Here is a 24,501-nt window from a genome sequence, read left to right as displayed (position 1 = left end):
AGGAGGGACGAGGGACCCCAGAGCAAGCTGATGAAGGAGCGTGTGGTGTAGGTAAGGGGCAATGATGCTGAGGCAGGACTTCTATCTTACTCAGAATAATGAATGTTCCAGAAAGTCCAACAGACCGATGGGTTGATACACATAAAACCTCTGGGTGTCACAAACAAACAAACAAGCAAACAAACCCAGCATTTAAAAATGTAAGTAGGCAAACCATGAGAGACTTTTGAATGCTGACAAAAACTGAGGACTGATGGATGTGGGGGGAGGGGGGGATGGGCATGGAGGAGGACACTTGTGGGGATGAGCACTGAGTGTTATGTGGAAACTAATTTGACAATAAACTATTAAAAAAAAAGATTAAAAAAAGTAAGTAGAAGTAATTGGGAAAAAAATTATATAGCTAAAGGTTAATAGCCTTACTATTTATATAAAACTCTTACAGATCAAAAAGAAGAAGAGCACCCATTAGAAAAACAGAGTACAGACATGAACAGGCAATTTGAAAAGAAGAAATACAATGAGCCAATACATTTATGAAAAGTGGTCAGCCTCACTAGGAATCAAATATATGCAAAGTAAAACAACAAAGAGACGTTATCTTTTGCCTAGCTAATTGGCGAAGATTAAATAGATGATAATACCTCATGTTACTGAGGGTGTGGAAAAAACAGGCACTGTCATTCACTGGTGGGAGTGCAAATTGGTGCAACCTTTCCAGAAGGCAATTTGGCAACGTTTAAGGATGAGGAAGATCGCATACCCTTTTGATGCAGCAATTCCACTTTTAAGAAGATTGCCTTAGGAAATTATGTGGATAGTAAGAAAGAAACAATAATAGCTAACCTTTGTTCCCTGTTCTGTGCAAGCCAGGCTTTACATGCATTGTCTCATATGATCCTTACAGCTATCATCCCCTGAGGTAGGAGCTGTTATTATCACCCGTATTTCACGAATTAGGAAACTGAGGTACAAAAGGATTAGGCCAATGACCTAAGGACACAGAGCTAGGAAATAGCAAAGGTCTGAGTCAGGAGCCACCCTGCGTATCCAGCAGTATGCGCTGGGTGTGTGCAAAGGATGAGCACTGCATGCATGGATGGACACACTGGATATACACACTGAGTGAGGATGTTCCTCTGGTCCTGCTTATAATGGGAGAGTGGTGCGGAGGAGAGAAAACATGCTGCATACCCCAGGATAGGATTTGGTTGTATAAATGATGATACACCTATACAGGAATAGTATGCAATCATGAAAAATGAGAAAATGTGTGTAAATACTAGGGTTTGTATAAAATGCATAAAACGTCTCTGAAATGATATAAATAGAACTGATAAAATTGGTTGCCTCCTGGGGCGCCAGGGTGGCTCAGTAGGTTAAGCGTCTGACTTTGGCTCAGGTTCATGGGGTTCGTGGGTTCGAGCCCCGCGTCAGGCTCTGTGCTGACAGGTAGCTCAGAGCCTGGAGCCTGTTTCAAATTCTGTATCTTCCTCTCTCTCTGACCCTCCCCTGCTCGCTCTCTCTCTCACTCTCTCTCTCAGAAACAAAACATTTAAAAAAATTTTTTTAAATTGTTTGCCTCCTGCAAAGAAAGACAGCTGTGTGGCTGTGCTCAGAAGTTAGAGGGCGACTTGTTTTTTTGTTTTGTTTTATTTCGTTTTTATTTTAGAGAGAGAGAGAATGTGAGGTGGGGAGAGTGGCAGAGGGAGAAAGAATTCTTCTTTTTAAATGTTTATTTCTTTATTTTGAGAGAGAGAGAGAGAATGAGCAGAGAAGAGACAGAGAAAGAGGAAGGAGAGAATCCCAAGCAGTCTCCACACTGCCAGTGCAGGGCTTGATATGAGGCTCAAATCCATGAACCAGGAGATCACGACCTGAGCCAAAACCAAGAGTCAGATGCTTAACCAACTGAGTCACCCAGGTGCCCCAGAGGGAGACTTGTTTTTTAAACCATAGACCCTTTTACACTTCTTGAATTATGTGAAGATTTTGTTAAAATATGAATATATCTATTAAAATATATACATATAAGTTATGTTTAGAGCTATTCTGAATAACTTTATTTCTTTGAAATGCTACTAAGGGTTCTGAGAAAAAGAATTCTAAGACCCTTAGTTGGAGAATCATACCGAAGTTAATGATACTTCTTTAACCGTGTTTACCCACTTGTTCCCCAAACATGTTTGATCATGGAACCCTTTTCTTAAATAATACCTATTATCATCTCTCTGGATATTCATGTCCTATAGAATTCAGTTTGGAAAATGCTAGTATTAATAATTAATGCCAATGGGCGCCTGGCTGGCTCAGTTGGAGCATGGAGCTGTTGATCTCAAGATGGTGAGTTCAAGCCCCATGTTGGGTGTGGAGCCTACTTAAAATAAATAAACAAACAGGGGCGCCTGGATGGCTCAGCTGGTTAAGCGTCTCACTCTTGAGTTTGGCTCAGGTCATGACCTCACAGACCCGGAGACTGAGACTCGCCTCCGGCTCTGCACTGACAGCGCGGCGCCTCTCCCCCTCCCCTGCGTGTACTCCATCTTTCTCAGAATAAATAAATAAACATGAAAAAAAATTTAAATAGACAAAGTATTAAAAAATAATTAATGCCAAGCTGAAAAGCTTACATTTGTTTTATTAAATAAAAGAATCATGTTACTGATGCAGATCCCATTTATTTACAATGCGTGTGTATGTAGGTATATTTTACTTCTGAGGACCAGGATGACAAATAATTGTTTGCTTCTTTTATCCATCTATATCGTTAAATTTTCCAGGATGAACAAAATCATTTCACAAGCACTATTTTTTTTGAGTCCATGTCATATAGTATTTGAGGCTTCAGGAGTCCTTTCTCACTCTTCTCTCCCCACTCACATCTACCCCGCCTCCAAGCAGCAGCTCAGGGATAGGCTCAAGGGGAGAACCACCCTCTATAGCCAGGCCCCCTTGGCCGCCTTCATCCAGAGCCAGCCTAGACCCCTCTATCCCCTGACAACTCCCTAGTCCCAGCAGACCATCGCTTCTGCTGTGGAAGGATTTCAACGAGGTCCTCCTTCCCCCAAAAGAGACACAGGCTGCAAAGCAGACGCCACGCTGCTACAAGCCTGACCGTTGCAAACCCAGACACATGGGCTCCGGTGCCAGTTCTGTAGCTGCCTGGCTGTGTGACCTTGGTCAAGTTTCTTAACCTCTCTGAGTCTCATCTTCACTGTCAGCAATGACACTTGCCTTACCAAGCTCAGGGACCAAACGAGAGCATGCATGAGGGCATTGTGTAACCTATGAAGGGCTGTCCTGATGGAAATTATTACAAACCGCAGCAGGGAGCATGGGCTTGCCCTTACCTTCCTGAGAACACAGTACTTTCTCCTTTTTTTTTTTTTGGCTGTTGTTGGCTGGTGAGGGGGAGGGGAGCAAGGAGATGAAGCATGGGAAAGAAGGCATGTGGAAATAGAATTATGTGCAAGAAAAATGGGAGCTTGACATGTGCAGGCCTGCAGCGCCAGGTGGGCCTGTGCCCCCCTGTGTAGCTCCAAGCTTTGTCACCCAGAGAGCTACTCCACTTGACCCATTCAAGTTAGCCCACCCTTCGGACCGCATGTGGTTCTCCTAAGCCACAGTGCTCACTCTGCCTGGTCCACCTCCTATCCTACCCCCTCTGGCCCCTTAGCATTCCTCAGCCCTTAGCTAAGTTAGCTCTTCCCCCAGCCTGGACTGGGGTCCCTCCTATCAGTTTTAGTAACTTCAGGCCTCCGTGAACCATGCTATGACATTAATGCCAGATTACAGCTCTCCTGCCAGTCTGAACTTCCTGAGGGCAGGAGCTGTGTCTGTCATCTTGGTCCGCCTATGTCCTCTAGGCCCAGCCTAGGCCCGGGGGTCCCGGACACCAGTTAGAGCCTGCGCACTGAAATCAAGGGAACCTGGGTTTGAATCCCGGTTCACCCTGAGGAAGTGACTTCACCATTCGGAGCCTCAGTTTTCCCCATCCATGAAGGGGTTTAATTACTGCAGTGAGTTCATGGGGTTATTTTCCTAAGCTAATGTATATATAACTCCTAGTACCGTTCCAGGCATGAAGGAATGAAAGCCCACAGGCAGTAGCCACATTGACATCATGGCAGGCCCTCTGTGAATGCTTATTGAATTGAACTGGCAAATGACGCCAGGAGGGATGGCTACCTCCTCAGGACAGTGGCACTTCCCTACCCCCTCTGCCACCATGCTCACCTCCCTGCCTTGTGCCCCACAGCCACCCGGCCCAAGCTGAAGAAGATGAAGAGCCAGACGGGACAGGTGGGTGAGAAGCAATCACTGAAGTGTGAGGCAGCAGCGGGCAACCCTCAGCCCTCCTATCGTTGGTTCAAGGACGGCAAGGAGCTCAACCGCAGCCGGGACATTCGCATCAAGTACGGCAACGGCAGGTGAGAAAAAAGACTCTGTCCACCCAGCTGCCCTTCCTCCTCCCTGAAAAGGAGGGACGCTTCTGGTCCCTCTTCCTGGCCACACCCACTCGCTCCTTGCAGCTCTGGGTTATGTTGGCCCAGTGTTGTGCAGACTGTAGATGCTTAATGAAGGTCTCTGGATGCTTGAAAGTAATTGGATGATTAAATTCAGCTCTGCATGTGGAGGTTAACACTTCTCAAAGCATCTTCCACACATCCCACATCTGGCCATCTTTGGTGAAAGACTGACTCCAGGGTGCATCTGGAGGTCATGAGTGATGGCCTCCACCGTCCTCTCTCTACTGCCAACTCTCACATCACCTCCCTTCTGAAAGCTTTCCCTCCACATCGCTGCCCTTCTCCCTCCTCCAGCTGTTGCCCATCCTGCTTCTCCTCTCCACCATCATGTAGAGTCAGTCTCATGTCCACTGACTCCACCCTGTCGTCCTCCATGACTCTTTGCCCTCCTGGAGTCTGTCTTGTAAACACACCCCCACTCTGCCTGTGGCTGCGGCTCTCGAGAGACCTGGCGACCTCAGAGCCTTCAAGCCCCGTGCCTCCAGGCCTCTCTGTGCCCACTGGCACGGGCCCCCGCTCCTGGTCCTTCCGTGCCTCTGACCACTCTCTCAGTCACCATCAGTGCTGGAAGCTTCCTGTCTCAGGGGCTTCCCTCCTCTCCACCTGTGGGTGATTTCGCCCTCTGAGCTGATAACCCAGTGAGCACAATTTTTTTTATACTGAGTTCCAGATCCATGGTGCCAGTGAAACACTACCACCTCTGAGCTACCTACAGACAGCTCTGATCCTATGCCCTAGTCTAGCCTCTCCCCCTTGCCCTCTCTGGCCCTGCTCGCCCTCTTGTGCCCTCCTCGCAGCTGTGGCAGAAGTAGACTGCCTGCTGCTTGGCACCAGCCCCCATACCCCCTCCAGCAGGAGACACCCTGCTCCGTGCCCTGCATGTTTCTTAGCTGCTCTCCTGCCTCTGGCCTCTTGTCCTCCGAGGTCCCACTCTCGGCCATCCCCACCTTTCCTGTGCCACAGACCTGTTTGTGAGTTCATCTCTGCATCTAACATGTGCATATCGAACACCAGCTCTGTGCCAGGCACTCTACTCTGTCAGAGGCTGGATGTACACTGGTGATTGAACTGGACACGGTCCCTACCTTTATGGAGCCTCTAGTCTAGCTTCCAATACAGAATGTGGTAAAGGCCTCCACTGTTTCTCTGGAAAAAATGTGTCTTATCCACCCAGTTTTGCTTACAGTTCTAGAGATCCGCTGACCCCTGTGACCCTGGCAGGGGATGATCTTTCTAACATGGACACATATCCGATCACTCATTTACTTGATAGGCCTTGAGAGCCTGCTGTATGCCAGCCTCAACTGGGGCCTCAGGGCCCTTCCAGCTCCTCTCTTCCTTACCTCTAAGTCATTGCAGTGCTGTTCCCTAACACCTCAGTGCTCCTGATCCCTGGCCTTTCCTTTCATGACCCTGGACTTGGACCCAGGCTATGCTGGCAGCTCCCCACCCCCCACCTAGTCCCTGGCAAAGTTCTCCAGGTCCATATTAAATGTCATATCCTCTGGGACACCTTCCTGAACCCTCCAGGCAGCTCTCATGGTCTCTTCTCATGGTGCCTTAGACACGGTTTCATTTATTTTTGGTGGGGGTGGGAGTGGGGGTGGGGGAGGGGGGGGTCTCTCTTTCCCTCTAGCATGAGAGAGCCTCAGAGGCTAGATGCCACCCATGTATACCCTTCTGCCNTTGGTGGGGGTGGGGGGGGGGGGGTCTCTCTTTCCCTCTAGCATGAGAGAGCCTCAGAGGCTAGATGCCACCCATGTATACCCTTCTGCCCTGTACAGCCTGGCAGAGGACATCCACATTGAGTGTTGCATTGATGAGAATCTGGCAGGCCTAGATGTCCTCTCCTGGGTACAGGGTGACACTAGAACTGGACAAGACACCCTTTGGGTTGACCTAGACTTTGAGCAAGTTACTGTCCTGGTCAAGCCTCAGTTTCTTTTCTTTTTTTCTTTTAAGTTTATTTTGAGAGCAAGAGCGTGTGTGCGTGTGCGTGCATGAGTCGGGGAGGGGCAGAGAAATTGGGGGAGAGAGAATCTCAAGCAGGCTCTGCACTGTCAGTGTACAACCTGATGCGGGGCTCGAACCCACAAACTGAGAGACCATGACCTGAGCCAAAGTCAGATGCTTAACAACTGAGTCACCCAGGCACCCCAAGCCTTATCTAACAAATGGGTTACCCAGTCCAGAAACAGCGTGTGGTCAGGTCTTTCAGTCCAGGGTATTGGGGACCCCTAAAGAGCCTGAGGTGTGCCTCCTGCCCTCTTTCTATTAGGGCCATGTCCCATTTGCTGCCTTCCTAAAACTTCCTCGCTCAACCTAGCCTGTGCCTGGGCTCCCAGCAGTGAGTTGATGGGGTGAAGACAGTGAGCCGTGATAGAGAACTGCCACTTCCACACACACACTTCACCTGGCACAGGGGCCAGGGACAGGAGCAGGAGTCTCCTCTCTGGCAGAATCTTCTCTTTCCTTCTGCCCACACTACAGCTTGCTTTTTGGTCATCCCAGCATGCCTTCTGCCAGGCCACACTCGCTCTTGAAATGACCCTTGATCCACAGCAGCCCCCTCCCCAGTGGGTGCTGCCTGTCTCTGAGGCCGCCACACTGAGTTGTCTCACCCAAGCCTTCCTGTGCCATAAGAAAACAAGCCCCCCCCCCCCCCCCCCAGCCCTGGGCGCAGGGCCCTCCCTTGCCAAGCTGTGTGTTCCCTTATTTATGAGGGGCAAGCCGGAACAGGCCCCTCAGGCAGGCAGCAGGAGGTAGGCACTGAGGAAAATGTGCGGCCGCCCAGATCCTGTCCCTGCCAGCAGAAAACTGGCTGAGGAAGGAAGGGAGGGGCATCCATCGCAGGGGCAGGCCTGGGTCAGTGTGGCGAGCGGGCACCAGGCCTACCAGGAGGGTGGGGGAGAATCTTAACTCCTCGGGGCTTCTTCAGAGAATTAGGAACGAGAAGGGAATGTAGTGGCCCCTGCTCCTCCCAGGCTGAGAGAACCATACAGCCCATACCCTTTAGCTCTGACCCCAGGGTCTCTTATGAAAGTCTGGGCCCCTCTCCCCGGAACTGATGAGATCTTCACAGAGCTGATAAAGTAAGGTGCCTGCAGCCAGGAGACCCAGGGATCACTGTTTCTGTCCACTTGCCTCTTTCCAGTTCCTCCAAGGAGAGGGCCTCTCCCTGAGCCCTGGACCTACTTTCTGAAGGTCTCACATACCTCATGTGGGAAGGCCTTCCTTCCATTTCCAGCTTTTGTCTCACCAGGTATCTGTGAACCTAACTCCACCTTTCTTTCCTGTGACATGGGATGTGGTGTCAGGGAAGCCCCTTTGAATTCAGCGGTGGGTGAGAGGGAGATTCTGGCTCTGTGCCCTCTACACCTTAACCCTGCGAGCCTTGAGTAGTCACCTGCTCTCCTCACCCAGTGTCAGGGAAGTGTGGCCCAGAAGAGAGAGAAGCCTGGTCCTGGGGCAGCTGGGCTTTGTGGTATCTAATTAGGCTGGAGCCAGGAAGGAGATACTGTTTTAGCCAGAGGGGCTTCCAGGGCTCTGTTTAATGAAGAGAACAAACTTGAATTGACAGAAGAGGATTGGAGGCAGACACCACTGCCAAGGAGACAGAGACTGGCTTGAGCTGGNAGGCAGCTGTCGCCGCAACATCGGTGAGGACATCACCACAGCAACAGGGCCTGCTGACCAGTCAGCCTCATGGACCCTCATCTGGAGGATCTTAGAGTGAGGAGGTCTGAGAACAGACCCCCTCTGGAGGCAGAGGTGAGGCCAGGAAACGGGTTCTCAGAGCACAGCCCCAGTGGGGATGACGGTCAGTTTGCCACCTCCACCCGTGGCCCGGCCTCGCTCCCCTGTCCTTCCCTCAGGAGCTTTCATGCTCTGGTTTTCATCCCTGGGCTTAGGGCAGTGACAGCTGTACTGCCCTACCTCCTGTTCCGCCAGCCCTCCAACACACAACACACATTCTGGGAATCTGCTGTTTTAATTTGGGACTAAAAAGAGGAGGAGGTTACATCATGTAAAGAAATTTTCATGCTACTTCTTGTTTCCCCCTGGGGGCCAGGCTGGGGTACTAGGCTTTATCCAGAGCTCAGACAGGCCCCTGAAGAGCACCGTGGCAGAGGGAGGGATGGGAGGTATGAACAGACCCTGCAGAGCTCAGGCGCCCTGGGGCAGGTGCAGAGAAACCCTGGGAAGGAAGGAGAGGTTTGGCAGGGTCTTCAGAAGGAAGAGGAGAACCAGGGCCCGGTGCCCTGGAGTCACACACAGCACGGAGTCCCTGCCCAGGCCGGGCCCCACAACTCTCAGCATGCAGGGACTGGGTGCAAAGCCCTTTACAGAGGGGGCTAGCCCCAGCCTTGGGCTCTGGGAAATAGTCCATGAGCCACTGAGGGGCCCGTGTCCCCACTGATTCCCATTCTTTGCTCACCTCTTTTTTCGCCTTGCCAGGTGCCTTTGGACAAGTCCAAAAGCCCCTCCTAGGACTCAGTTTTCCCATCTGCATTGCCCTGTCCACTTTCAGGTTAGCCATGAGGGGCAAGCCAGGCCACTAGGATTAGGATCGATTTGTCCTCTTGATGTATCCAAGCTTTAAGCACACAGAAGCTTTATTAAACTGATGAATGAATGAATGAATGAATGAATGAATGAATGAATGAAGCAAGCTAAAGCCCCTGGGAGAGGCCCCAGAGCACCCCTGGTGGCAGGGCTAATGTGAGGACAGGGGGAGCCATGGGTTGGGACCTGGAGGCCGGGCACAGTTGCCATGGAAACCTGTTAGATCAGGGGCCTGCCCAGGTACCTGGGAACAGGTCTTCCATATCTAGAGTGACAGGCTGCCACTTGTAAGGGAAGGCTGCGGTAAATGGTGAGCCACTGGCTGCTCTGTTTTGAGGCAAACACTGGGACTGGGAGGAGGGACACCAAAAGGAGAGGAGAAAGGTAGCCACGTGACTTCCTTAGGAGACCCCACTTTTCTCCCCCAGAAAAGGTTACAAAGAAGGTCTGGCCCTAAAAAAGCAGACATGAGGGTTCACGGATTTAGAACCTATGCGCAGCCACTAGCTCTCTACCCTGTGTTCTCCTGAGCCCTTAGGTCCCCCTCCAGCTCAGGGGACTCAGCATTCTACCTGGAGCTCAGAATCTACTTCCCACCCACCCTGCACAGCCGCTGTGGCTCTTCGGGGAGAGGTGACCGCTGGGTGACCGCTGGGAAGCCACAGCCAGCCACGGCCTTGGCTCACGTCTCTCCCCCCTTATCCCCTCCCTAACCAGAAAGAACTCACGACTACAGTTCAACAAGGTGAAGGTGGAGGACGCCGGGGAGTATGTCTGCGAGGCTGAGAACATCCTGGGGAAGGACACGGTCCGGGGCCGGCTCCACGTCAACAGCGGTAGGTGGTCCCCCAACAAGAGGAGGGGTCCTACGAGTGTTTGGTGGGGCGGGCCAGTTGCCCCCCAGCCCTCAGGAGGCCTGCACATGATAAATCTTGCACTTGACTCCCCTCCCTTCTGCTGCTGCCCTATCAATTCCCAAGATCTGGGCCGATTCAGAGAAATGCAGTCAAAGCATAAATGTTTAGCTTTGTTATCTGGGCCTGGAAGAGCCGCCAGCTCTCATTTTAAATATCCTGAAAACTAAATATTTTGAAATCAAGAGGTGGGGGTGGGGGAAAGATATTTTTAGAAGGCAATTATGGGAGGCTGGGCTGCCAGGAGCAGGGCTCCGGGGAGAGGCAGGCCCCGGGCGTGTGGGAGCTGACTGAGTGTTGCTCCGCTGGGCACCCGAGTGCAGGCCCCCATCTCGGCGGGGGCCATGGCCAGGAGACTGGGGTGTGTTGGCCCCTGCGGGCGGCCTCTTTTCAGGGACTGCAGACCCTCCTCCAACAGGTGGGCCTCTCCCTTAAAACCATACGAGGTCCGGGCGCCTCAGTGGCTCAATCGGTTAAGAGTCCAACTTCAGCTCAGGTCATGATCTCATGGTTCGTAAGTTCAAGCCCAGTGTTGGGCTCTTAGCTCAGAGCCTAGAGCCTGCTTCGGATTCTGTGTCTCCCTCTCTCTCTCTCTCTCTCCCCCCCTTCCCACTCATACTCTGTCTCTTTCTCAAAAATAACCATTAAAAAATTTTTAAAACATGCAAATTCAAGAGCCCGCAGCACTCAGGGCACCTTTAGCTTCCCGCCTCCGCCATGCAGCTCCCGTGTCAGCACGCAGACAGCCTGGTTTCCCTTGACTGGAAATTGGCCAGAGCTGCCTGTCCTCAGGCCGCACGCTTCCACTCTAGCCTGGGAAGTAACTCCAAACCACACAGATCTCTGTCCTCTTCCCACCCGCAGAGCATAATATCGCTTGGCTACCTGGGCATTTGGGTTTGTTTCCCGTCCTGTCCCTGCCCATCAAATCCTGTGTCTGCCTTCACCTGCCAGTACTTCCACCAGACAGCCCTCCGGTGCTCCCTAAACCCAGCAGTATCAGGAGAACGCGGAATGTCCCCTGCCCTGAGAACCTCTGAGAAAAACCTGCTGCAGACCCTGTCTGTCCCGTGTTGTGAGGGATCCTCCTATTTTCCCAGCCTCTCAGGCTCCTCGTCTCCCTTGCCACTATAGCTTATAGTTCCAAGTCTCCTAGTCCTGGTCCATCTTCTTTCTGGATCTTTCTCACGCCTGTAGCTCCCATTCCAACCCTGCCTCAGAGGCAACCCAGTTGCAGTTTCATCTTGATTCGCCTAAACCAGAGCAGTAGCCTCTTAAAGTGCTTTCACCATGCCATGCCCCTACCCCATGGTGCCACAGAACAAGGGCTTTGTCCCGTAACCCAGCTCACACCATTGGCCCAAACGATCTTTCCAGCCCTAACTGTGTCAGTCCCTTACAGTCCATTCATATTCCTCCTCTCATGCCATCTCTGCCAGGCTACCATCCTCCCTGACCCCTTCATCCCACCACAGCGTCCCGCCCAACTCAGGCCTCACTCCCAGGCCACTTCTCAGCCAGCTGTGGTCTTGTGTATTTCCTGAATTCTATTAGGTCATTTTTCAAATCTCACACTGTTGCTCAACTTTTTGTGCAAGTGTGACCTCCACCGTGGAACGATGAGCCACGAGTGGGGAGAGCAGGGATGGTGCCTTCTTCCCAGGAGTTCCAGTAAGAGCTACTGTTTGCTGAGAGCCACTCCATTCCACATTCCACACTGTATCTGGAGCCCTGACAAGCCCATGGTGTCTTTTGAAGCTCAAAGTGGTTGAATATTCTACCCCAAGTCTAATGGATGGTTAGTGAGACCTCTATACAATGTAAAAGTAGTTAGCAAACACGGAGCCCCTGAGCTCCGCGGGGCTATGCTAGCCTAACTGCCATTCTAACCTTAGGGCCTAACACAGTGCCTGGCTTATAATAGGCACCTGGTAAATAATATAGAAAATGACTTATAATCTGCTCCGAGGCCTTTACTGACTCCCACATGCCCCAGTAGAGGTAGCTGCTCCCCCCATTCCTCCCAACCTGTCCCAAGCCCAGGAAAATGGCCCCTGCTAGGTGTCCAGCACCTGTCACCTCAAGCCATAGTGGGCAGACATTCCTAGATCGACTTTGGGCTTTATGTTTCTTGTTTAATTATTCAAGATTTTCTTGGTTAGAACTGACAAGAACCCAGCTTAAAACTACCTTAAGGAATTGATTTATTGGTTTATAAAGCTGGGAAATTCAGAGGTAGATCTGATAGAATCCAAGTACTCAGAGTAAGGTTCAGGACTCTCTCCCCCACTAAAAGTGATCCTCATTCTCTTCTACTGCAAAATGGGCTTCTCCCATGTTTGGGGAAGAAGAGGCCATGGTCTCAGACAGCTCCAGGCTGACATCAACCTGGCCTCCTGCCCAGAGAAAAAGAGATAGCTTTGTCTTTTCATCCACTCATATGATCACAAGGATGGATGCCAACTGACCCTGCTTAATTCATGTGCCCTGCTTGGCCCAGTCACTGTGCTCAGGGGATGGGGTGGCATCCTTGCCAGGCTCCTATACATACAAAGTCTGAGTGATGGCCCTGGCAGAACTACACAGGGGCACTTTCCTAGACGGGTGCCGGTTAGTAGAGTAAGGGGAAGGGCTGCCATGCAGAAAACCATGGTAGCGCCCTCCCTCCTGTGCGGGGTTTGGGGGTCTGAGGCTGTAGACCATTTACGACCCTTCAGGTAAGCTGCAGGCCCCCCCCCCACACACACACACAGGGGCTCCTGTCAGCCCTTAGTGGCCCGTGTTCTCATCAGTGAGGGAAGAAGGCATGTGGAGGTTTGGACTGGGCCCTGTGAGTTTCCCACAGGGCTCCAGACCCCTCCCTCCCTCCAGCCCAGCAGGAGAGCGGGAGGGCAGAGTGGCAGAGGGCTTTGGTGAGCTCTGTCTTCGGAGCTCTGCCATCCACACTGGGAGAGCTCCTCCACCTCATTTATCTTCCATTTCCCCATCTGAAGTGGAGCCAGAGATCTCTAGACCCCTGCCCTGCAAAATTCTGGGATGCTGAGCTTGATGTCAGGATAGACATCCTGTGCACCTAGCCACCACTGCGCACAGGCACGCATGCACGCACACGTGCGTGCGCGCACACACACAGGCACACACACACCGTCTTCTGTTGCTGTGTTCAACTCATGGCAGACCCCTACCCTTGACACAGGGCAGTGAACAGGGCCACCGCAGGGGATCCAGAGGATCCCCGTGGGGGCATTTCCACAGGCAGAGATGCCCAGGCTCCTTGTTTACCCATGGAGCACAGAAGACCTGCAGCAACCTCACCCTGGGGAGGAGGTGGAGGGCGGGTAGCGGGCAGCTGTGCCTGCCCCCCTGTGACTCATCCCAAGGTGGGTTGGCTTGGCCCGCCCAGGCCCCAGGGAAGCCAGGGCTAAGGGGTGGAGTGGCCAGAAGAGGGCACAGGAGGGCGGCAAAGAACAGGGGGTGCTCACAGGGCATCACCACGACTCTTGGCTCCCTGCTTTGGGTTCCTGCAGAGCTTGAGGCTTCTTCCTCAAATTAGAGCAGAGCCTTCTTGCAGTCAAAGCTCGGCCAGCTCACAAGAGACTGCCTTCCGGGTTGCCCCAGAGGAGGAGGAGTCAGCAAGGAGTGTGTGATGCTTTTAATAAAACAATCAGCTTGGTCCGACCCATCTCTGAGTTAGAGAAACCAGCTGTCTCATCCCCAGCTGAAAGAGATCTTTGGAATACCCCAGGGGCTGCTCCAGTCCCAGGATACCGATCTGGGCCTAGCTTTGCCCCAGACGGCAGGCAGGTTTGACCTTGGGTGTCACAAGACCATGGGAGCCCTAGAGAGGGAAGTCCCTTACAGGGGGTGCTTAGAAAGGCTGGCTGTTTAATCATACACATACACACACCTGCTCTTTTGCTCACATATTCAGTAAAGCTTTACTCAGAAAGACCCTGCTGTAAGTTCCGGGAGGTCATAATCTTGGCTCCTAGCCAAGCCCCTCAAAGTTCCTGGTAGGAAGCTAAAACCCAAATTCAGAGCACAGGCTGGTTCTAACACACAGAAAAGAGAAGCAATTTTATGCACAGGGAAGGGAGCATGCTGAGCAAGTGAGAGGGAGCCTTGAGAGAGCAATATCACTTGATCTGGGCCTTGAAAGACAAGAGATTTCTCCAGGAGCGGTGGTAAAGAGTGCTGGCAGCATCAACAGCAGCCAGGAGACAATCTCATCCCCAGCAACTCCCCTCTTGGCCCTTCCCTTTTCAATGCCTCAATAAGTTCACGCCCACCAAGAAATTAATGGCTGATAGAGACCTCCTGGGTTTACCCTTACAGGCATTTTCAATTTTAGTTCCAATATAGTTAGTGTGCATTAGTTTCAGGTGCGTAACAGTGATTCAACAATTCTTTGCCTTACTCTGTGCTCACCACAAATGTTCTCTTCATACCCTGCACCTGTTTCACCCATCCCGCACCCACTCCCCCCTCTGGCAACCACTAGTTTGTTCTCTATATTTGTCTTTTTTTCACTTGTCTCTTTTTTCTTTATTCGTCTTTTTTCTTTATTCCTTTGTTTCTTGAATTCTGCATATGAGTGAAATCATGTTGTGTAGGTCTTTCTCTGACTTATTTCTCTTTGCATTGTACCCTCTAGATCCATCCAAGTTGCAAATGTTGAGATTCCATTCTTTTTATGGCTGAGTAATATTCCATTACATATCTATATACCACATCTTTTCTATCCCTTCATCCATAGATGGATACTTGAGTTGCTTCTATATCTTGGCTATTATAAATTATGCTGCAATAAACCTCATGCACATATCTTTTTGAATTAGTGTTTTCATATTCTTTGGGCAGATACCCAGTAGTGGGATTATTGGAGCTTATGCTAATTCTGTTTTTAATTTTTTAAGGAATCTCCACATTGTTTTCCACAGTGCCTGTTCCAGTTTGCATTCCCAACAACAGTGTGACAGCCGTTTTCTCCACAGCCTCGCCAACACTTGCTGTTTCTTATATTTGTGATTTTAGCCATTCTTCCAGGCATTTCTTTTGAGAGAGAGAAAGAGAGCATACGAGCTGGGAAGGGACAGAAGGAGAAAGAGAATCTTAAGCAGGCTGCCCGCTCAGTGCAGAGCCTGACACAGAACTCGATCCCACGACCCTGGGATCATGACCTAAGCCAGAATCAAGAGTCTGACACCCAACCAACTAAGCCACCCAGGCTCCTCCTCCAGATATTTTTAAATAAAAAAATTTTAGGTATAATTTACATACCATAAAACTCATCCTTTTAAAATATACAATTTAGTGGCTTTTAGTATATTCACATACACATACACATATTAAGGTGAAGGTTGAATAACCATCACCACTAATTATCACCCCCTAAACCCATTAGTATGCACTCCCCAATCCTACATCCCTCACCTTCTGACAACCACAAATCTATTTTCTGCTTCTGCAGATTTACCTGTTCTGGACATTTCATATAAATAGAATCATATAAATACATGGATGGCCTTTTGTGACCGGTTTCTTCCATTTAACATCATGTTTTTGAGGTTCATTCATATTGTAACCTGTATCAGTACTTCTTTCCTTTTCATGGCTGAATAATATTCCATTATATGGATATAACATCTTTTGTTTATCCATTAATCATTTTGGGTTGTTGGGTCATCTGGGGTGTTTCCCCATTTGGGCCTTTATGCATAATGCTGCTAGAACATTCATGAACAGTTTTTGTGTGGACATAGGTTTTTAATTATTTTGGGTATCTATAAGTGCAATTGCCCGGTCATATGGTAACTCTAGGTATAATTTTTTGAGGACCTGCCAGACTGTGTTCTAAAGCAGCTGCACCATTTTAAATTCCCGCCAGCAATGTAGAGAGATTCGAATTTCTTCATATCTTCACCGCTATGTGCTATTGTCCATTTTTTTATGATAGCCATCCTAGTGGGTGTGAAGTGGTATCTCACTGTGGTTTGATTTTATTTCCCCTGGTGACCGCCAGGAATATTTGCACTTAATAGGAGATAATGCTTAGTCTATGGAAAAGCACTCATCATCAGGCCACGTTGACCAGCCTAGCTCCTGGGGTGGTAGTAGAAGCCACCTCACTCTGAAGAATCAGATGTCCGTTTGCGCATAACAAGTATTTGTAAATATTTGTTAGGCACCCCATTGTGTGCCAAGCACTAAGCTCAACATTGGAGTTCATTGGTGAACGAGACAGACATGGACCCTGCCCAGATGGTTCTTACATTCGGAGCTAATCATTTAATTATGTTAGAAGAAGTACTATAAGTGCAAGTGTACGCAGCTAAGAGAAAGAGTAAGGGAGGAACCTGGGCAGTAAGGGAGGAGTCTCTGAGACCGATATTTTGAAAGGCCTGGACAGGAAGACACCTGGCTGATTAGAGGAGCTGGACTAGGCCAGTATAGTATGAATATACTCTAAGAGAGGGATAGGACATGAAGTGGGGGAGGTGGAGTACCCAGATTAGACCTGTGGGGAGGGTGGGAGACTTTATTCTAAGTGTAAATGGAAGCCATTGAAAGGTTTTGATCATGAAAGTGATCGGCCACTTTCACATATTTTAAAGATCACTTTGAGCAATGAAGCAAAAAAGGTGAGAGATGAAGGCAGAGTGAGAGCAGAAAGACCTGTGAGGAGGCTGCTCTGGTCATCCAAGAAAGAGACCATGGAGGCCTGGACTGGGGACCAGTAGGGACACATGGACAGAGGCTCATGAGGATGTACAAAGACAGCCTCAGTATAGATGGATGGGAATAATAAAGGAGGAAAAGAAACCAAAGACGCCCTCCAGGTCTTTGTTTTGTGCTGCTCACAGCAAGCCTGGGGGAGCAAGGGTCTGGGCCGATGATAAGGAGCCCCTCCCGGGGAGGCGAGGAACCATCCCCGTGGGAGCATCAAGGGGGCAGCCGGACTCTCCAACGTGGAGTCCGTATGTCATCTTCACTTCCCCAAACACGGGAGAACACAGTGGAGAAATACAGATATGCTGACCATGGAGCCCAGACCAGCGGCCTTGGGAGTGCGTGTGTGCTGGAACAGCACAAGAGCACATCTTCAGTGCGGAAATCCTCCCGGCGTGAGCCTTCCCCCCCAGCAGCGCTGGGCTGCGGCGACTTGGGAAGGCCCTGCCAGCAGAGCAGGTGGCCTCAAGTTACTTCTGAGGGGGAGAGGCCTGTGCTCATTCTACCCCCCAATCCCCTCTGTGACTGGCTCCCCCACTGCCCACCCTTTTTGCCTTTCTGGGCCCTGATCCTAGCCCCCACGTTGACACGGTTCCGGCAGCCCCGGCCGTGCATCCCAGCTGAGGCCTCAAGAGCTGTCCTCTTCCTCCCAAGGCCTCCGTAAACACTGACACGCATGTGGACAGCTGTGTCCCCGCCACCATCCTCGCTGCTGTCCACTGCTCACTCAGGACAGCACTGGGCAGTCTCTGCCACCCACCGCTGCAGAGGGAATCAAGCTGACCCGACACTCCTCTGCCTCAGTCAGCGGGGGCCCTGGTCCATACCGTGTTTGCATTCGTCTGCTGATGTCACGCCTAGGTGCTGACATGCTCTTCCACAAGGGACTGGCTGGCTGGTGAAGAGCCTCGACCAGGCATCAGGAGCCCTGAGGCCTTGTCACAACGCACACAATGGCTCTCGACAGGCATTCCCCTGCTCTTCGTCTTCCCTTCTCCTTGACAATATAACTGAAGGGCAGGGCAACCTCTGGTGTCCCTTAGAGCAACAGATTTTATATGTCACAGGCAAGGTCACCTCAGCTGTTTTCTCTTCTCTGTCCCTCTCTCGGTTCTCTGGGTCTCCCTGACCCAGAGTGGGTAGAGACCAGCAGAGGCCTCCTGTCCCTGCCAGCGCGCAAGTCCCTGCTGAGTGTGGGTTGGTGGGAGACCTCCTCAGGGGTGGGGCTCAGGGAGGCCAGAGCAGCAGCAGGCATGGTGAGGAGGGGAAGGTGGGAGCCGGCCCTGCCCGCCGGGTTTTATCAGCAAGTTCCTCAGACATATACAGAGGCAGAGCTGTGTATACACTCACGGTCCCCGCGCTCCATCTGTCTCCCACATGTCTAAACACTGAGGGCGCCAAGTGCCTGCCCTCCTCCTCCTCCTCGCAACCCCATCACCACGGGGAGGGGGCGGGGAGGGACTGGGTACCCATGAGGAGACAGGAGCACCTCAGGAGGCTGCTGCTGCGGCTGCTGCTGGGTGGGAGCGAGAGACCCTCAGAGCCCTGGAGGCTGAGGGACTAGCCAATCTGGATACACAGCCTCCAGAGTTAGCTTACAGATGACAACATCTGGGGCAAAGCTTTTCACTTGAAACCAGGTTTCTGGATGGCATCCCATGGGTGAGCAGAACTTAGTTATGTTCATGTACCAAATGAATCTGATCAATCAGATATGCAGGCTGGGTCAGCAGCCTTAAAGCCCAGCCTCACTCTCTCCCAGTTTTGACATCCCAGCCATCGTACAGGCCTCTCCCAAGCCCACCTCCTCTCCAGTGACCTGACGTCCAGGATTTATAGCCTGAGCTGTCGAGGCCTGGATGCTCCCTCAGAGGCAACAGCTGACTGGGTGGGGGAGGACGGGGCTGCCTGGTGAGAATGCAAAGAAAACTCCTGGGTGGGCGCTTACGGAGATGGGCAGAGCCGCCTCTGTAGCCCTCCTGGAAGGCTGGTCCCCTCTGGGGCAAAGGAGGAAGACATGGACGCTAGGATTCTCTTCCTCACCTCTCTCTAGATCTTAGAGACTGAGTGTCCAAAAGGTGCTGTTCCCTTCAAAGCCCAGCTCCCTTCCAGCCACCCTCCTGGGCTACCCCAAGAGCCCAAGCAGTGCAGATTGACATAGACGTCTCCTCCCTGTACCCCCATGACTCTGTTCCCCACAAAAGGCATAGTATCGTATCCCACCTGCAGTGGAGGCCCCAGAAAGGCAGGCAAGAAGTGGGTGCTTATTCCAGCACAAGGAGCATTTTCTGCTAGCCTCTCATTCCTTCCCAAATAAAGCAGATCTTCCTGGCCTTTGGCAGTTTGCCCAGAGCACAGGTGCAGGGTGGTGCTGGGCAAAGGGTCAGAGCTCCTGGTGGCCTCCCCTCCCCTGTGCCTTGCTGGTGACTGGGAGGCACCACCAGACCTTCCCTCTCCAGCTCCTCCTGCAGTTCCTGAACTTCCAGCTTTGAGATGGGCCTTGACGGGCCATGAAAGAGGTGGTGCCTGGGGCCCAGAGTTGGTCTCAGTGGGTCACTGGCACGTGTCTCTCATACCTCCAGTGAGTACCACTCTGTCATCATGGTCGGGGCACGCCCGGAAATGCAACGAGACAGCCAAGTCCTATTGTGTCAATGGAGGCGTCTGCTACTACATCGAGGGCATCAACCAGCTCTCCTGCAAGTAAGTGACCAGTGGGGGTGGGCATGGGCATGGGCATGGGGGCAAGACTAGGGTGAGAGAGGCTGGGCAGAAGTGGAGGGCTCTAGGCAAAGTGGACTTCAAGCCACTGACAGGGTGTCTCCCAGGGGTGTAGACAGGGAGGTTTGCCCCACTTCCTAGGCCTTTCTGAGAATAGAGTGAGATGTAAACTCTAAAGGGCTCAGGGCTTCTGCAGTGCCAGTTTCTCAGGCCCCTGCCCACCCCATCTCCCCATGTCCACCCTTTCACCACCCCACCCTTTAGGGAGATGGGGATGCCAGTCTATGCCCTAGGCACTGGGTTCTCTCTCCCCCTCCCTTTGTCTCTCTCTCTCTCTCTCCCCCTTCTCTCCGCACCACCACCCTCCCCATCTCTCAGCAACTCTCCAAACTGTGTTCTGATGAACATTTCCCAGGGTGTGTCTCCCCGAGCAGTGAAGAGCCTGGGAGGGTCAGGCAAAGCACAATTCCCAGTGCCCTTGGTAGTGGAGGGTCTGCTCTCAGAGCCTTGAGGGGAGATGAGGACTCTGCATCCGGTGCTCACCTCAAGTCCTGGCTACTGTCTCTGCCTGGTGTCCAGATACACCCTGGGAGTCACTTCTGCCACTTCAGACCCTAGCCCCTCTCTAAGGGGTGAGGGTACACCAGCAAAGACACCACTCTGGGTGTGGCCCAAGGGGGAGGTCAAGGTTAAGAAGAAGCTCAAGTTGAGGCTTCTCTACCCAGCAGGATCTTTATCCTGCTCCCCTTAGCAAACAGAGCAGATGAGAGCACAGTACCCAGGAGGGCTTGTTCAGGTCCAGCTGGGTCCTATTCAAGCAGCTGGGCCCACAGCACCCCCTGACAGGTTCTCTGGTGGGTGTATGAGGAGCCGGAGGGAGAGCTTGGTGAGGGCAGTGCAGGTTCTGGCCAGATCCTGAGGAGGAAGAAGGGGCACTGGTTAACAACTTTGGGTTTTCAAAGCACCCCAAGCCGAGCACCCTGCAAGGTGCCACAATGGCCCCATTCCCATGGCATGTGGGCAAAGGCCACCAGAGTATTGGTAGAAGTTCAGAGAGGCATTTGCCCTCCCCACAGACGAGGTCAGATTCAGCACCTCTCAGCTCTCCTGCCTCTGGGCTCCAGCTCCAGAGCTGCATTCTCCCACTGACTGTAGCCTTAGCCAAAGTCCCTTCCCCCTCACAGGTGATCATGAGGGGCCATGCCTCCTTGACAGTCTCACCTTGGTGCTGGACTAGCTGGGCCCCAACTGCCAGCCAGATCTGTGCCTCTTTCCCCAGCGGGCCTCCCTTGTTGGCTTGCCCCCCACCCCCAGCCCCGCCCTGCATCTGCTGCCATCCCCTTACTGGCCTCCCTCATCCTGAATTTGCAGCAACAGCAGGTCCCCCAGGGAAGTCCTCAGCCCCTCCTCTTTTCTCCTTCTGCCTCTGGGAAGCTGCCACCTTAGTGCTAGAGACGGTGTGAAACATTCTAGCCTTGAAAACGCTCTGAGCTCTCTGCAATAGATCTGTAGAAAGTCATAAGGGTTCTGGAGTACCTCACGGACATGGCCCAGCCCCTCTTTTATCCCCCAACACACACAAACACACAGGCACACCACACACACCATGCCTTTCCTCTTCCCTAGCCCCTTGGACCCTGAGACATTGAAGGAATCCAGCAGCATCACAGAGATCAGCCCTGGCTCCAGTCAGGGAAGGTTTCAGCCACCCAGGACAGGTGCCGGGGCCACAGAGGGCCATGGGATGGGAGAGCTCCAGTGTTAGCATTTAGTGTGGAAAGGGGTGTGGTGAGCTTATGAGATTCCACAGGGTCCTGCCAGCAAGGCTGTACCCCTAGGACCCTCTGAGTCACCCCAAGCTAGATCTGAGAGAAGCAGGGGGCAGGAGCCTAAACCATTACGAAGATAGTGTCCTGTGTCCTCTCCTCACCAGGGCAACTGGGATTCCCTGCTTAGAGCTTGACCTTGGTACCCAGAACCACCACCACCCCATTTCAACCTGCCCTAGGTCAGCCCCAGTCAGGGCTCCTGGAACCAGGATCCCTGACTCCCTGAGCCCTCAGGGGAGATCGCTTTCAGGAGGGCAGGTCCTCAGAGCTGTGCTGGAGAAGGACAGGGGGGAGGGGGGGCAGGGCAGAACCCAGAGGCCATTCTGGGGGTGGGTGAGTCGGGAGGGAAGGGGGGCAGGCCTCTTGGGATTCCTGATGACACCTGAATGGAATAAAAAGGAAAGAATATAGGAAACAGAACTCACGTCTTACCATTTGTGCTGTTTGTTTACTTTTTATTTTGATTTTTTTGCATTTCCGCTTAGCTTGGATAATGAAACTAGACTGGTCAGTTTCATTCCAGTTTCTATAAAACTCAGTTTTCCTTCCTGGTTTTCTGACACTTGTTGTTGTGTATTGGTTCAGAGCCCTGCAGGGAGTGCTGGAAAGCAGGCACACTCCGTCCCTCCTGTTTTTCTGGAATTCAGAGCCAAAAGAAACAGTGTCACTGATACTGAATTTTGTTTGAAAGAAAGAAAACTTAGGGGGATTTGAAAATGGGGATCCAAATCAAGGTGACTGTCTCCTGTCTGGGCCAGACAGGGACCTCTGCACTTCTTCTTGCTGCTTTCTCCTCTTCTCTCCGTGTTTTTGTAGAGCACGGTTGGTGCGTGACTCTTGGGGACTGGTTCAGGGGATGATGACAGAACAAGACTCTCTTTCCAGCCCTGTGCACATACCAGCGGCATGCCTCCCTTTCCCATCAAGCTCATCCCTCCCCCTTCTGCTCCCCCCCCCGTCCCACCCCATGTTCAGGTGGTTCCCCATCCCATACCCATCTGCCTGCTCATCCTCTCCACATCTCCACCTCACCTCTCATGAGGCCAGAGACCCTTCACCCCCTCCAGTGCCCGGGGCACACCCTCATCCTTCATCCTCCCCCTACCCCGGGTGAGGGCAGCACACATGGCATTATCCCCAGGCTACCAAAAGGAGAAACTGAGGCCCAGGAGGTGGGTGGGAAAATGGGGAGGCAGAGTTCCAACCTGTCAACCCAGATACAGCCCATGGGCTCTCCTCTCAGCCCCTGTATCACCTCTGCTCTTCTCCAGCCCTGGGCACAGACCTTCCCATAGTCATAGCTGATGACGTGGGGGAGGGCTGAGAAAGCTATGACCTGCCACTCCTTCTAAACTGCCCCCTGTAGCCTGAAACTCAGAGTGCCAATCCCTGTCTCAGTGGGAACCCACTACCAGCCAGCTACCCACACAGAATCAGACCCCATAGGTTTACGTAGCCCACACCCTGTACATGTCCTGAGTGCAGGGCAGCAAGGCGGTAGGCTCACTCCAGAATCTTCTCTAGGGAAGCCTCAGGCTCCCAGGCATGGCTCATTCTCAAAAAGCAGGGGTAAGGTGAGCCCAGGAGCCTGCTGGAAAGATCTAGTGCCCAAAGGACAGTATGGGGAGCCAGTCCGCCAACCCCCACACTATGCCCATTCCCCACTGCCTTTTCTTTTGTTCAGCCAGTGGGAAACACAAGGCAAGAAGATTAGGACCATATTACATAACTCCGGGGTGGGGGGGGCACGTTCATGTTAGAGACCGTGGCCCTGGGGCCACCTGGGGTTGTGGTACTCAGTGGCCATGAAAGATCGGAGGGTGCAGTGGAGGCAGTCCAGGCTGGGTGTGGGGATCAGGGACTCAGGGATGTGCTTAGTTATCATCAGTCTCCCAAGAGCCATAGGACAGCATCCCTTGACTATCGGCAAGGAAATAAATTTTCCCTTTGCCCCGCCTGCCCCTGCACTACCCCATTCTCTCTCAAACACAAATACACACACACACACATACACGAGCTGGGCTAATCTCAGACATTGGACACAGTCAAATCTATCTCTTTCTTATTCCTTTGAGGATTCCGAGAATCATTTTTGGCAATCTTTTGGGTCTTTATCCTCCATCCCCGAATGTGCTGCTGCTTTAAAAAAAAAAAAAAAAAAAAATCACCTCTCCCCTCTAGTCCCCATCCCAAGAGGACATCAGTCTCTGAGAGCTGAGGAAGGAGAGCTGAGCCTGACGGGAGCTGGTTGGGAAGCCTTAGGCACTACCTCCATTTTCCTGGGACAGGATGCTTAGATCAGAGAAGGATATATTGACAAGGTGTTAGCCTCTTCCCCCTCCTCCTCCTCTCCCTCCTCCTCAGAGCCACCCNCCCCCCCCCCCCCCCACTTTCTTCAGACACACTTCCCAGTCCCTAGCCACCACCCACTGGCTACGCATACCTACACACATTGCCACCACTGCAGAGACCAGTCAACTGGCTCCCCTGAGGGAGATGCCACCGAGGCCCAGAGAAACTCCAGCTGTCTGTCTCCAGCCATCCCCATCCCCCGGCTAGATTGGGGCTAACAAGGTTTCCATGAGTGTCTATCACAGCCAATGGCAGCTGTCCCCTATAAACTCAAGAGGTTGCTGATGGTTGGTATACACGAGAATGCTAAGAGGTAGAGTACTCTCACCTCTTGAGGAGGTTTACTGATTAATGTTGCACAGTGATCTATTATTGAGGAAACATTGCTGATGGGGTCACCTAATTTCCTAAGGAAAAAGCGACAGAGGCAGCCTAAACCCATCTTCGAGTAGGGGAATGGGGGGGAGTGGGGTGGTCAGTCTGGCCCCCTCTTCAATGTTCCCTTAGGTATCTGGCCTTGCTGGGGTTCGGAAGAGAGGACAGGGCTGGGCAGGTCTCCCAGAAATCTGCAAGACAGGGACTCACTTGAGAAGAAAGGGGAAGCCAGAGAGCAGAGGAAAGTGCACCTGGGAGGAAGGACAAGGTCAGGGAGAGAGAGTGGGGGTGCTCTGTAGCTACCGAGGAGATACCCCGGGAGAATGCACTCCCACCGGAGCCAGGCAGGGATGGAGGAGCAGGTCATGGGGAAAAGACAGGTGTCCAGGCAGCCAGTAGATCCCTAACTGGAAGAAGTTTCAGGGTCCACAGGAAGCCTGCTTCAGCCCTCCCTGCCCCCAATCATGGTTCTTAGCCACGTGAGGG

The 24,501-nt window shown here is 52.2% G+C and overlaps 1 protein-coding gene across 1 annotated transcript in view; it reads left to right on the top strand.

The window, feature by feature from the left end:
* NRG2 (neuregulin 2) overlaps positions 1–24,501 on the top strand; it is a 185,783-nt gene that overhangs the window by 142,202 nt on the left and 19,080 nt on the right. Inside the window, exons 2-4 of the mRNA XM_077768888.1 lie at positions 4,259–4,430; positions 9,813–9,931; positions 19,321–19,441. Coding sequence (XP_077625014.1) covers positions 4,259–4,430; positions 9,813–9,931; positions 19,321–19,441 — 412 coding nt within the window. The remainder of the gene's footprint in view (positions 1–4,258; positions 4,431–9,812; positions 9,932–19,320; positions 19,442–24,501) is intronic.

The sequence above is a fragment of the Crocuta crocuta genome, unplaced genomic scaffold (genome assembly GCF_008692635.1).
Source record: "Crocuta crocuta isolate KB4526 unplaced genomic scaffold, BGI_CrCroc_1.0 scaffold64, whole genome shotgun sequence".
NCBI classification, from domain to species: domain Eukaryota; kingdom Metazoa; phylum Chordata; class Mammalia; order Carnivora; family Hyaenidae; genus Crocuta; species Crocuta crocuta.
The sequence above is the reverse complement of the archived record's forward strand: the minus strand, read 5'-3'. Positions and strand labels throughout refer to the sequence as shown.